At 48.1% G+C, this 13,906-nt stretch overlaps 1 protein-coding gene across 1 annotated transcript in view; it reads left to right on the top strand.

The window, feature by feature from the left end:
- The window catches only part of FRRS1 (ferric chelate reductase 1), a 29,516-nt gene extending 16,009 nt beyond the window's left edge, over positions 1–13,507 (top strand). Inside the window, exons 9-16 of the mRNA XM_024570454.3 lie at positions 2,493–2,606; positions 3,918–4,030; positions 4,985–5,071; positions 6,970–7,067; positions 7,543–7,601; positions 8,416–8,559; positions 9,599–9,660; positions 9,740–13,507. Coding sequence (XP_024426222.2) covers positions 2,493–2,606; positions 3,918–4,030; positions 4,985–5,071; positions 6,970–7,067; positions 7,543–7,601; positions 8,416–8,559; positions 9,599–9,660; positions 9,740–9,832 — 770 coding nt within the window. The 3' untranslated portion in view covers positions 9,833–13,507. The remainder of the gene's footprint in view (positions 1–2,492; positions 2,607–3,917; positions 4,031–4,984; positions 5,072–6,969; positions 7,068–7,542; positions 7,602–8,415; positions 8,560–9,598; positions 9,661–9,739) is intronic.
- Positions 13,508–13,906: the final 399 nt, after the last annotated feature.

Below are 13,906 nucleotides of genomic sequence, written 5' to 3'. Positions count from 1 at the left end.
TCCAGCGGAGCTTGGACATGGTCAGGGGTGCTGCCTCGTGAAGGCGCAGCTCGTGGTCAGTCCACAGCCCCGCAGTGAATCGGAGTGGCAAACACTTTTCTTTCCACTTATTCTTCAGTGGCCCTTCTGCTCACATTCAGTAGACTTCCTTATCTTTTTCTGTTGACACTTTTGTGGCTCCTGATAGTGTCTCTTCTTTCCTCTCTTCTCTAGGCACAGATGACATCAAATGTCTCGTTCTCCGCTTCAGCTCTCGTCTTCTCTGTTACAAACAAGCCACGATTCGATAGTATTTGCCAAATGAACAGTCAGGTGTCCTAACTTTTATCCTCACTGCCTCGAAAACTTTTAGTCTCACACTGCCAATCTATCAGTAAACCCAACGATTTCTAGCTTATTTTTTTATCGATCTATTTTTCTGTTACTGCACTGGTTGAATTACCATAGCTTTGTAATAGGTTGGGAATTTTGATAGCCTCCTGGCCTTCTTATTCAGGAATTCTTGCTTTTGTTACATAACTGTTCTTTAGATGAACTTTAGGAACGACTTGTCAAATTCCATTGAAAATCCTGTCTGGGGTGTGGCTGGAATTTTAGATTACTCTGGGAGATTATCAACATCTTTGCTATAAACAGTGAGTCTTCCTGTCCCGGAATGCATCGGAATGCATCGGGGTATTCCACACCCCCAGATCCTCTGGGTTTCTTTGTGTCTTCATGGAGCATTCATGCATTTTTTGGTTACTTGTGTTCCTAGGTATTTTATAGATTTCTAAAACTATGGCGAATGGGATTATTTTGCTTAGGTTTTCTGAACTTGTTGGTGTATAGGGGAGTTACTGATTTGAGAATGGTTATCTTGAATTTCACCACTTAGTTTTCTAGTTGATTATCTTGGATTTTCTTGGCAAACATTGTATCTTGTGCAGAGGGTACCGGTGGGTAACAGCTTTCACATCCTTCCTCATCTCACTGCGTGGTTTACTTCTCCCAGAAAAGTGTAGCGTGGTCGTGGTGACGTCATTTCTAATATTGCTCACGATACTCCTTTTTATCTTGTGGTCAGAGTTGCCAAAAACTCGGTTGATTTTATTGGCTTTTTATAGACTTGATTTTTCTGATTTTTAGACTTAGACTTATTAGTTTGTTAATTTCTATCTTTAGTTTTAATCACTCTTTCTGATTTCCTACGTTACATTTTGTTGGTTTAAATGCGCCTTGAATTAAATGACTACTTCAGTTAGTGCTTTAAGCCTTTTTTCTTTTTCTTTTTCTTTTTTTTTTAAGGAAATGCTTTTAGATGATAAAACTTGTGAATAGGACCTTGTTTGCATTACATGGGTTTTGATATGAAGTGTCTTCATTGTTACTCAATTTTAACGATCTATAGAAATGATCCCGAAAGTACAGTCTTTCAATTTTAAGAAGATTGAGATTTAGTTTTGATTTCCTACATAACCCAAGGGCTCTTTAGAAAAGTAGTTTTATAAATATCTAGGTGGACCATTTTTTCTAGCTTTTTGTTGGTTATTTTTAGTTTTGTTGCATTTTGGATAGATAATATAACTTGTTTTCTGTACAGTCATTTCTTTTTGGAAATTATTACCATGTAATCTGTGATTTAATATGTATTTTTTGTTTGGGACAAAGATTCATATATATAATATCAAATTTCTTAATTTTATTCTTTTTGTCACTTGCCTTATATTTTAAAAATAATGTATGTTCCATAATTTATTTACTTATGCTCCTAATGATATCCATTTAGCTTGTTTAAATTTATTTTGGCTAGCATAAAAATTTTCTGTGAACATTCTTGTACATATGTCCTTGGGCAAAAGGTGAGCATTTCTGTGGGTCAGATTCTCAGAATGAATGAACTCACACACATACATACTCACATATACAAACAATTGGAATAACTCTACACATGCACGGATTTAAATGTATACATAATAAATAATAATATAATAATCTATTCTCCAATTGTTTATATCACTTTTCTTTGGGATTTTGGTTTATTCGTCAAACCCAGTTCAAACTGACCATATGTCAAATAACTTGGCATCAAAATGTTTTTGTTTTTCTCCAAGGCCCAATTTCTGTTAGTTTACTCTAGGAATCTAGGTTATTTTTTTAATGTATTCTCTTTCCAGAATTATACTTGACATTTTTAATGATTTGTGATCATAGTAACAGGAATTGTTTTGACCAAACATCATCTATGGGTCTTTCGCCACCATTCCTATATTCCTAGTCCTCATGTCTGGGTTGGCTAAATTATTGGTATTTCTTTAATTTTGTTTTCAGTAAGGTCATGTGACCATACATCTATATCTGTGTTGCTTTTGGACATGAACGGCATCTCTGTTGCTGTTTCTTTTGTATTAGTTTAAGAAATTTTGTTTCCATGTTGTGACACCGTCTGTCCATGCTTCCTCTGCTGAGGAAGTAGTTCTTCTTCATCTTTCCCCTTCTTTTTATAACTTCAGGTCAAATTTATAGGCACTCTCAGCAACCCCTGATCACATATGAAAAATACGATGTGACGGACCACCCGGAGGACGTAGGAGGGTCCCGGGCCCCGCTCCTTCTGAAGGCTCATGGTGAGTAAGCCCCCTGGCTGGTTGGGTTAGGATTTTGTGGATAAATTGACCGGTGAGTCAGCGCGGCTGGGTTAGGGAGGCTAGGGAGCATAGCTTAGCACACGTTCACAGACCTGCTCTGCGTAACCCTGACCCTTGCAGGGATCGGTGCTCATCAGAACGTTTGCTCATGTCATTAAAGATGGGGACGAGGGGTAATTCCGTGCTTTTAACCCTGGCTGCACAGCGAAATCACCAGTGGAGCTTTTAAGGCATCTGTCGTTTCAAAAAAGCGTCCCCGTTGTTTCTATCTGAATGCCCCTGGGTCATTGGGTTTAACTTTCTCGAGACCTTGATTCTGCCACTTGTTACAGTAAATGCTAATAAAAGAGTTGTTTGTGATTTGATTTTATACCAGTGGCTTGGTTTCAACGATACAGTTTGTTGTTGAAGAACGAGCCCTGTACAAGTGACTGAGGGTATTCGACATGCTGGGTCTGTCTGGCACGTAACTGGTGGGTGACAGGGACCACGCTGGGAGAGTAGTGGCCTGAGAACAAGGCCCTGACCGCTCTGTCTGCTTGTACAGGTGACGCTGATTCCATTTGAAAAGTAGCCCCAGCTATTGTTGAAAAGATGGGGCTTAGAAGCAGGGGAATAACGTAGTGTGTACTATACTATTGCAAAGATTAGTATTTGGGGGGGGGGACGCTCCTTATTTGGTATATTTCATTCATATTCTCCAGTGTCATCTCTTCTCGTAGATTTTTAATGAATATTATCATAGTTAAGCTTGGAAACAACTTTAAACTTTATTATTGTTTGCTCCTGTTCCTAAGTAACTGGATTCAGAAATAATGTTCTCGTTGGGTTTGCTGTTGTTTGTTTGTTTTGGGGGTGCGATGTGAGACGCTTCCCAGGTGCCTGCGGGCTGTGGCAGCGGAATGGTAGGAGCACAGTTACTGCAGCCAGGCCGAGTCCCGAGGTTGTGACCTTGAGCGGCTCCCCCAGCCCCTGTGTGCCTTAGCTTCCCACCCCGCAGCACCGGGGCAGTGACCATTGTAACCACGTCACAGGACTGCTGTAAAGGCGGATTAGATTCCTGCCTAGAAAGCACTGAGAGACGGCACCTTGTGCACGGTAGGAGCGCCAGGCATGTTAGCGGTTCGAGTACCGTGGTGATGGCAATGCCGGGACAGACGGGGCGATTGACGTTATGCTTGTGTTGATCGAACGCCCTTTGCTGGTTGCGTCTTTTCTGAGCGTGCGGCTTGGTCGTTTAGAGCAGCTCCCTTGGTCTGGGGTGTCATCCGTGGGTTTTCCTTCCTACAGGCTCCCTGATGTTGGTGGCCTGGATGGGTACCGTCAGCGTGGGGGTGATCGTCGCCCGGTTCTTCAAGCCTGTGTTGTCGCACCCTCTCTTTGGTGAAGCAGCTTGGTTTCAGGTAGGTGGGGGCCACGCTTCCATGCAGTTTCCGTGTTCCTTGTGCATCGCAATGTGAAGACGCATGAGTTCCACGGGCTCCTTTCTCTTGCGTGTGTGCGGTATGGTTGTTGTAGCTTTGGGGTCCTCACAGTTCCTTCTCCTTGCCCTTTGGTTCCTAACCGAGTGAGCACAGACACCAGCCACTGGACAGAGGTCAGTGGAGAGGCGGCTGTATGAAGGGCTGGGTTGGGCGAGAGGAGGTGCTGGGGCCTGTGCATCGCCTTGTCACACAGGCTTCGGGACTCAATGGTCCTGACTTCCGTGTCCAGCAGCTCCGAGCACGGAGGGTGAAGGAAGGTGGGAGAGTGGTCAGGAGAAAGGGTGGGTGCTCCCTGCCTGCCCGCCTGCCAGTCACCATCCAACCACCCTGACCCACCCGTCAAGGCCATCTGTCCCGCCTGCAGGTGGGCGTGAGAATGACCGCGGGTGTTTCTTTTCACGCTGCCCCTTTGCTCGGGGTGAGGGCCCGACTCTCAGTAGTAACCTGATAAGAGCCAATCAGCAGAACAAACCTGTCCTTTCGAGGGTTACAGAGCATAGACATTTGACGAACAGTGGGAGGTCGGCGAGCATGTGCTGAGCTAGAATGCATGTCTGTCTGCAGAAAAAACACAGCGTACTGAGAGTGTGCGACGGGCTAGCAGGCGAGAAAGTGCGCGGCGGGCAGAGGCCCGGCCCTGCCGCCCGGGGCGGGGGAGCCTGGCAGGCGCTTGTGGAAGCCGGGGGTGGAGCTCAGGGCTGTCTTTGAGGTTCAGTGCGGTACTCAGATTTTTAACCGACCGCACACCCGTCAGAGGTCGATCAGAGGCAGGCCGGCAGGGAGTCTCTCCCGCAGTCTCGTCCCCAGGGCAATGCCAGCTCCGTTCTCTGACACAGGTAACTGCCCTCTCGCCCTGTCACTTCCCCCTCACAGGTGCATCGCACGCTCATGCTCGCCACCTGCGCCCTCACCGGCATTGCTTTCGTGCTGCCCTTCGTGTACCGGGGAGGCTGGAGTCGGGTGAGTTCATCGTAAACTGTGTAAAGCTTTTACATCAGTTCATCTGGAAGTCAAAGCAGCGGCTGTTCGGTTCTCAGGGGATGGGTGGAAGGGTATTTCTGCACGTGTCCTTCTCTCTCTGTGTGTCGTCTGCAGACTCTTTCACCTGGCTGGGCTCCGGGATGGAGTGAGTGCGTCAGGGCGGGTTGATTAGTGACGAAATGTGTTTTTAGGCGGCCTCAAATGTTCCGTGTGCCCTGTGTAGCTGCAGGGAGTTTCCTGACCACGGAGTGGTGGGAATTCCGCGTGCGCTGCTGTAAGGCACACAGACACAGTAGCTGGTCTCCTGTAGCTAGAGCAGTGACTTCCACCGAGCTAAGCTTTGGTGCGTTCCTGCCAGGGATGAGCTGTGCGAAGTGTGATTGTCCAATTTAAAACCTCGAAGGAGGTGGCTGCGGCCATGATCCCATGTCGCAAATGAAGAAGCTGAGGCTGAGTCTCCAGCTTAGACCTCACGCTTGGCTGGAGACTCACACAGTACCCTGTGTCCTGGGGGTGTGAACCTGCCGAAGGCGTCTCAAACCCGGCGTGTCCAGGGTGGGGCTCCTGACCTTTCCTCCCCATCCTGCCTCACCTGCCTCCGTTTCCTGTTATCTGTGGCTGCTCCCTTCCTGGGCTGCAGCCTCAGAATCGTCCTGACCTCTGCTCTCTGTGCACCCCCCGACCCCCGCCCCATGTCAGAGCCGTCCGGAGATCTGTTGGCCCCACGTTTACAACCCCATGCATCTCCCCATCACTGACGCTGCTCTGCAGGCCTCAGCACCGCCCCCTGCTGCCCGGGCTGTTGCAGTGGGCGGCTCTCACTGGTTTCCCCACGCCAGCCCTTGCCCATGGAGCCAAGACGCAGCATGATTTTTAAAAAACGTAAATCAGGTCATGTCACGCCTCTGCTCCAGACTAGTTTCTCTAATGTCTCAGTTTTATTCAAAGTTCCAGGTCCAGTCCATCCAACAACCTCCATGATTGGGCCCCCAGTGACTCCCTAACCCGACCCCCCCGCCCAAACTCATCTTGGGACCATCTTGGGCTCACCTTTCGCCCACGCTGGCCGACTGCCAGGCAGGGGTCTTTGCAGAGACTCACGGCCTCGGTCACCCCTCCCCCACCCTCAGCTGCTTCGACTCTTTGCTCAAGACAGCTTCCCAGAGCGCCCTGCCCTGCTCTATTTTTCCCGTGTGGCACGCTGTACAGTTTACTTATTGTGATTTCCTTTGTCTGCCTCCCACATGAGTCTGTGAAGTCCTGTGCTTGTTCACTGGAGCAGCTTAAGCACCCGGGACAGACTCTGGGACTTAGTAGGTACTCAGTAAATGTTTACCCAATATGTGAACGAGGCTTATCAAGAAATGAGCAATGGGCTGAAGTCAGAGCCTGTGCTTCTGCTACACTCCAAATTTGACGTTTCAGTTCTGGCTTTTGCTTCGCGAGGAGCGCAGGGGTCTAAGCAGACCCCTGGTCTGCTCTTGCACGTCCCAGTCTAGGTGTGGTGTCGGCGGTCATCTGACTCCCGCTGGGAGGGAGGCGGCGTCCTGTGCGTGGGTCCCGCCTTGGTGCACACACCGTGTGGGCTCCGGCACGTCACTTGGTGTCTCTGAACCTCAGCTCCCCGTTGGTAAAAAAGCGGGGCATCCATCACTGCGTGGGACGCGTCCAAGTGAGCCGAGTGGTGACGTTTGTGTAGTGTGTGTGCCTGGCGTAGAGTGGATGCTCGGTGACTGGTGCCGGTCATCGTGGTCGTCACTGTCATCTCCGTCGCCGTCACGTGTCTAAGACAACACTAAGAACACTCGTGTGTGCGCTATTTTGAACTTGGGGGTTTAACTTGAGAGCATTCCTGTGACGCAATGTCCCCTGTGCAGCGCGCAGGTTGTCACCCCTACCTGGGCTGCGCTGTGATGACCGTGGCGGCCCTGCAGCCCCTGCTGGCAGGCTTCCGGCCCCCTCTGCACGACCCCAGGTAGGCACACCTGTGTGCGGAACCGGCCTTCCCGTGGGGTCCTGAGGCGGCAGACCCGTCCCTCTCCCGGGGAAGCCGTGTTGCATTTTACAAAATTCAGTGAAAAGTTCTCTTTACTTGAAAAGCTTTACTTTTTTTTAAAGATTTTATTTATTTTTAGAGAGAGGGGGAGGCGGGGAGAAAGAGAGGGAAAGAAACATCATTGTGTGGTTGCCTCTCATGCGCCCCCAACTGTGGGCCCAGCCTGCAACCCAGGCATGTGCCCTGACTGGGCATCAAACCGGCGACCTTTCAGTTTGCAGGCCGGCTCTCAGTCCACCGCTCCACACCAGCCAGGCAACTTGAAAGGCTTTAAAATGTGTTTCAGAGAGCTAGTTCCTAGGCAGTAAGAGAAGTTGCATGCTTTCTATTCTCTTGGGAAATAATCGTAGTTCCGTCACTCTTAAGAATCCTGACTGCTTCTTTATTTTGGTAGAAGGTACCTGTTTAACTGGACTCACTGGGGGATGGGAACAGCTGCTAGAATAATAGCAGGTAAGTAATCCTGCCGCCACTCATTCGTGTATAATTGCTGGTCGCCCATAGTGCCGGTCGCCCTTTGGTATAAATGATATTTAGATCCTTAGTAACTGGAGTAGTTGGTTGTCGAGGAGAAATCAGCCTTAAACATTGAAATCCAGAAAGTCCTCTCTAGAGGCAACTGTTTAAGTCATCATTTCAGTTTTAAGTTTAAGATTTTCGAATTGACTTGTAAACTCTGCTTTTAAGACTTTTTTTTAAAGCAGAATGAACTGTGTTGGCAGCCAAATATTTAAGCAGGTCGAGTTGAGGGTCCTTTGTGAGCTGGGCTGAGGTGGGCGGGGTGTGGGGGTGTCCCGGCCCTCTGTCTGCAGGACCTTTCCACGGGACGGGGCCTTCCGGGGAGGGTGGTCGCACGGGTCAGGGGTGACTTTGCAGTACACTTTGATGCCTTAGGCAACACACGCCGGAGCTGGCACCTGCCCCCACATACCCATCACTGGGGGGCTCTTTGTGGTGAGGGGGGCACAGATTTCCGTGGGTGCCACCTCATCTCTCCGCCTCCAGTGCAGACTTTTCTGCCAAGTGTGGATGCTGCTTTTGAAAGAATCAGCACAGCATAATTATAATTTCCCATCGTACCCTTTCCAGTCTGATAATAAGACTAGAAAACACAGAGTGAATTAAATATTTGGTCTTCAATATTAACTTAATTCATCTCGTAAACTCTTAATTATGTTTTCCTTGATACAATACACGCAGGTAGACACATAGTCAGCTCTCTTGGTGGCGGCGACATTTAAATGTATATAATTTCTTATACCCGTAGTGGCGGCGATGTTTCTGGGGATGGATCTGCCAGCACTGAGTTTCCCCGGCCCCTGGAAAACCTATGCCATGTTGGGGTTCGTGGCCTGGCACGTTGGGGCTGAGGTCGTCCTGGAGATACATGCTTACCGACTCTCTCGAAAAGGTAACTCGCTCAAAAAGCCAGGGGACACAGAAACGCCTTCCTATAAACCAGTGGAATGTGATTCATCTCTTCGTACTAATGGGTGACTATTCCCTGGTAGCTCACTAAACATTTCTGTTGTGATTACTCAGTCAGTGGTCAAAATTGTGGACATTTTCTGTCTTTCTGTTTTATATTTGTGTGCGTTAGAGATTATGAGTAAAATAAGAGGGAGCGACTTTAGGCTTTGGGGGCACAGCCTTCTCTGCAAGTGCTTTGCTGTGTGTGCCGTTCTGGCTCGGAGCCGGTGTGCAGAGGACCCCAAATGCTGGAGGGAGAGAACCCTGAGGTGGAGAGGGTAGAGATGCCCCAAGTCTGTACAGGGCAGAGCCGCGGACAAGCTTCACCTGGCTGACTGATGTCCTGTGTGCTGGCCCTTAGGTTGCCTTGTGTTCAGTACATTGGGTACAGCGAGCTCATTAGTGAGCCAGACTGGGAGTCCTGGCTTTGCCCGAGCTGTCTGGTTGGCCTGAGTCCCAGGCAGGGCACTATACCTGGAGCCATTCGGGGTGGAGAAGTTACAGAGAATGCGTGATCTTTTTAACTCGCTTGCATCCTGGACCAAGTGTCCTTTCAGCAACTCCCCCTGTCCCCAGCCCCTGCCACCAAGTGATAAGTAAAGGTGGCCTCCTAAAAACAAAACCTCTCTGTTGTCTGGTGTATATGCTGTGGATTTAGGAGCCTGGGTGGCTTTAAGGAGCTGACTGGTCTTGCTGTTTTCGGTCCTTGATAGGAATACAAGGGCTTTGGATGATTCCTGAGTTGTACCTAAAACTCGTGCTGTTAGGAGTTTGACGTGGTGCTTATTGGCTAGAAAGAGAGGGTGTGTTTTAAGTGCTTGTCCCCATTTGTGAGAGCCTAACATATTCAGAAATTTGCAATGTTTGGTAGCTCGAAATGGGAGAATGTAATTAGAAAACACTGCCCGTCAGGCCGTTGTCTTGGTACGTTCGCCTGTGCACCCACTGGCCTTACAAACTTATGTTCTTGTCCTTGACAGTTGAAATATTGGATGATACCAGGATTCAGATTATTGAGCCATTTACCTTGGCCGACGCGGAAGTAAGTCCTTCTTTTCACTTACTGACAAAAGCCTCAGGGATGGTAGTTTCTTTCCGTCATATGCCAACTTTTCTTTCAGGGCCGTGCTTTTAAAAAGGCGGTGTTAGCAGTTTACATCTGCGGGAACGTCACTTTCCTCATCATGTTCTTAGCCGCCATCTACCGCCTCTGAGCGAGCAGAGGCCTCACCGCCCCTGCCGCTGCTGCCAACCAGGTAACCACCGTCCTCCAGCCGAAGGGACCGGCCGTGCTGACCGCCCGGGGTGGACTCGTGAACTCTGACTTGGAAGAGCAGTGTGCGTCTTGTGTGGCGTGCTGAAGTCTGGTTTTAGAAGTCAGCACTCAGCAGGCCCCTCTGGACTGTGAAGGGAGGTCGATCCAGCCTTTGCGTGCCATTCTGGGTCTTGAAGGGAAGACCCGGGAGAGGTGACCCTCAGATGTGTCCATGACAAGGTTTTAAGAGCGTGAGCATCTCAGCCAGTGAGCAGGACCCATCTGCAAACAAAGGGCGGCGCCCGGGCGGGAGGAGAGGAGAGTGTGGAAGCCGCTGTGGGGCTTTAAACACAACATCTGTTTCTACTAGTTTATCTCAAGGGTCTGTTTTCAGTCCAGTTTTTGGGACACTTCCCGTGCTCTCTGCGTTTTCTCTCCTCTCTGGTAAGGGTGGACATGCGGCTGACCCGCTTGTAGGCTTTGTTAACATTTAAATATCTTACGGATATTATAATTTCTTTCTTAGTTATGAAATGTAAGTGTGCGTCTTCTGCTACAGAGCTGAGGTGACATTTTATACGTCCATTAAGATTTGAGTCCGATGCCTTTGAAGATTGTAGACTTGCATTTCGAAATTAATAAAGCTCACCCTTGTGAACACATCTAAATTACTCTGTTTCCTTGTGGTAATAAGATACGGGCAGTTCTGTTCTGCTAGAAGCTCCCGATATGCTAATGAATTAGAATAATCCGTGTTTCCTTCCTGTTGCAAAAATTGATTTATTTTGCAGCTGGGTCTTACACCTGCTATTAGGGCTTCTAGCCAGTGGGTGGCGCCAAAACACCAAAGTTCTGCTTTGTTCTCTTCTCTGCCCCCAGGTTCATTGTCAATACCCACGTGAGGTCATGGGGATAGTGTGTTCCTTAAACTACACCTACTCAGTCTTTATTTGAAAACAAAACAAAACGTGCCTTTTCTGGGGGAGTCGGGGTTATGGGTTGGAAACTGAAGTTAAAGACCACTGTTATTTTGTCATTTGATTTGTTTGTTTTCTAACGGTGACTATTTATAACAATAGTGTGATACTTCTCTCTGCATTCCTAACAAATGAATGCAACTATCTTGGGCAAAGGAAACAAGCAGAAGTGGACATTCTTAGAATAAAAAAAAAGTGTAAGGAGTCCTATTTTATTTTTTAAATTTTATCTCTTCAGGTGTTCTGATTATGCTATAGTTTCCAGTTGGCCCAAGGACCAAAGTTCTGTCGGGTGTCCATAACAGCTTCAGCCATGTATGCCGTATCTCTTACTGGGTAAAACGACATGCAAGTTTATTTTTCTTCCTTATCTTGGTGTTTCCCAAGCAGCTTTGGGCTGAGATGTGAATTTTCTGTGTTCATGTTCTGTTGATTTAAGTCCAGGCTACTTAGAGTCTAAACTTCTGAATGTATGTTAAAAACACATTTTTTAGCATAGAAAACTAAACGTATTTTAAGATATTTTCTTCCAGCTTTCAGTTATAAGGGCCTTGAAGTCTAATACATTTCTTCCAATCAATTATACTCTGTATGTGACAAGGAAGGAGTTTTGGAGGAGCAGACAGACCTGGATCTGTCTGTTTTTACACGTGAACTGGCTGGATTTCCAGGGCTGAGCCTGAGATATTCTGCCTTTTTCTTTTTCACTCATTCATCTGGTGGCACTGTTTTGCTATATCATCAACTGATAGAGAGTTGTCCAAAGAAATTCTTGCTATTTGATCTTAATGGACCAAACCTTTTCAACAATACCAAGTTAAGATTCTTCTGCTTCTGGGTGGTTGATATCCCCAAATGCCTATTCTTCACTTATCTCAATTTTTCTTTCTGTTTTTGTAATGAACAATTGGGTAGTTCTTTTAAAACAAATTTCTTTTGATAGGAGTGATTGTTAAATGCCTTTATATTAGGCATTCAAAATCGTATGTGTCTTAAAGATGGGTTTCCCTATAAAATAAAAGTATGTTTTTTGGGAAAAGAGCGAAATGAATTCTAGAAAATTGTGGTGGGGAGGCATTCACAGAGGAGGCGTTTTGGTTTTTATTTTTCTGGCCTGTGGCTCCATGTGAAGGCACAGGTAGCTTGTAGGACAAGTCACTGACAAGGTGAACTGTTCACTTTCACGCTCCCGTGGTGTTCGTCAGGATTTGGGCTGTGACGTGTGTTCAGTGGGACTCATCGCTGCACACCCGGCCCTGTCCAGGGTGCAGTGGGATAAGACAGGCGCAGCCAATCTCTCCTAGGCACCTCTCGGTCCGTGTGGCTCTTGGTTGAACGCCTATTTATCTGTCCAGCCCCCTGGAGCAGAAGAAAGCACAGAGGCCCTTGGTTAAGTGATCCCTGTGGACAGGACTGAAAGAGAGGCTTCTGGGCTCTGCTCACGTCTGGTCCGGACGCACACTGTCCACCACACCCCCCGCCTGCCCCTCCCCAGCCTGACTCTGCCTCCTTGCCCAGCCCCACCAGGGCATCTCTGGGCCAGGTCCCTGGTGGTCTCCCACCTGCAGTGCCCTGTGGGCTCCTCTCTGTCTGGCCAAAGCTGGGTTGCCCAACTCAAGATGAGCCTCATCCTTGGATCCTTGGTGGGCTCTGTGTCCCACACGCTCCCTCCCGGTTCTGACCGTCCTGCAGGTTTGCAAGTCACTCATCTGTGTGGCCCGTCTTGCAGGGTGGCCGTGAGGCCTCGGGATGCGAGCCAGCACCAGGTGCTGTGTGGCGGTGGTCCACGATGTCGCTGTTCAATCAGAGCGCTAAACTCCAGCAGTTTTTACATGTAGAACACGTATTTTTTACTTTATAAAAAAGTTGGATGTTCATTTGGAAAACATGATGTTAAGTGAAAAAGCCAGATGCGAAAGGACAACTGTTGGATGGCTTTATTTACTGGGGTCACCTCGACTCGTCCAGCTCACAGGGATAGAAAGTAGAATGGGGGTTCCCAGGGGCAGGGGGAGGAGGGCCGGCTCTGGAGACAATGGTGGCGATGCTCCCCCTCAATGGAGTGTACTTCGGGCGCTGAACTGTACACCGAAAAGTGGTTAAAACGGTGAATGTTGTGTTGTGTATTTTGCCACCACTGAAAAATACAGGACAGATTTGATGTCAGCAGTGACACTATTATTCACAATAACCGAACAACAGAACCAGATCCCGTGTCCGCCAGCAGGGGAATGGCTAAGCTGACCGCGGTATGCATGTGTGCCGGGGGTGTCATTCAGCCACAACGAGGAGCGAAGAATTGGGGCGGCTGTGATGTGGGCGAACCCTCGGAACGTCACGCCACTCCACGTGAAAGAAGTCAGACACGCAGGGTCACACGATATGACTCCATGTACTTGGAATGTCGGGACAAGTGAATGCATGGAGACGAGCGGGGTGCTGGCTGCCAGGGGCTCGGGGTGGGGGGCGGAGGGAATGGGGGTCACTGCGTGGTGGGTGTACCTCGTTATTTCGGGGTGATGAGAATGTTTTGGAGATAGAGGTGGTGGTGGTGCAATATTGTGAATGTAAGAGATGACACTGAATTGCTCACTTTAAATTGTTATTTTTTTTTGTGATGTGAATTTCACCTCAGTAAATAAATATTGGTCTCATGACTGCTCTTGGATTACATCTGGGTGGAAGGATCTGGCGGTGGGGGTGGGGATGGGGGTGGGGGTGGTGTCGGCTGGCCCTAACCTTCTTATCAGGTTTTTATTTTTGTTACCACAGAAGCGAATGTAATTTTGTATTATGCCTGGTCATGGACCTCCAGCTTAGGGGGGAAAGAGTTCTCCGAGTTTGTAGAGCATGTCTTTAGAAGTATATGTTCTTCGTGTGCTATCTCATTCACACGTAAAAGAAATTGTATTCTGTGTTTCCTGCAAGGATCTAAACACATTTTTTGATTCCCCACCAGACACAAATATATGGTCATCAAACTCCTGTGATAAGAATTTCCTGAATCCGATAATGGCTAAGATCTTGTCCAATGGATTGTCCTCCAGAAAACCAAT

The sequence above is a fragment of the Desmodus rotundus genome, chromosome 12 (genome assembly GCF_022682495.2).
Source record: "Desmodus rotundus isolate HL8 chromosome 12, HLdesRot8A.1, whole genome shotgun sequence".
Lineage (NCBI taxonomy): Eukaryota > Metazoa > Chordata > Mammalia > Chiroptera > Phyllostomidae > Desmodus > Desmodus rotundus.
Note: the sequence above shows the minus strand (reverse complement) of the source record. Positions and strands in the feature narration are given on the sequence as shown.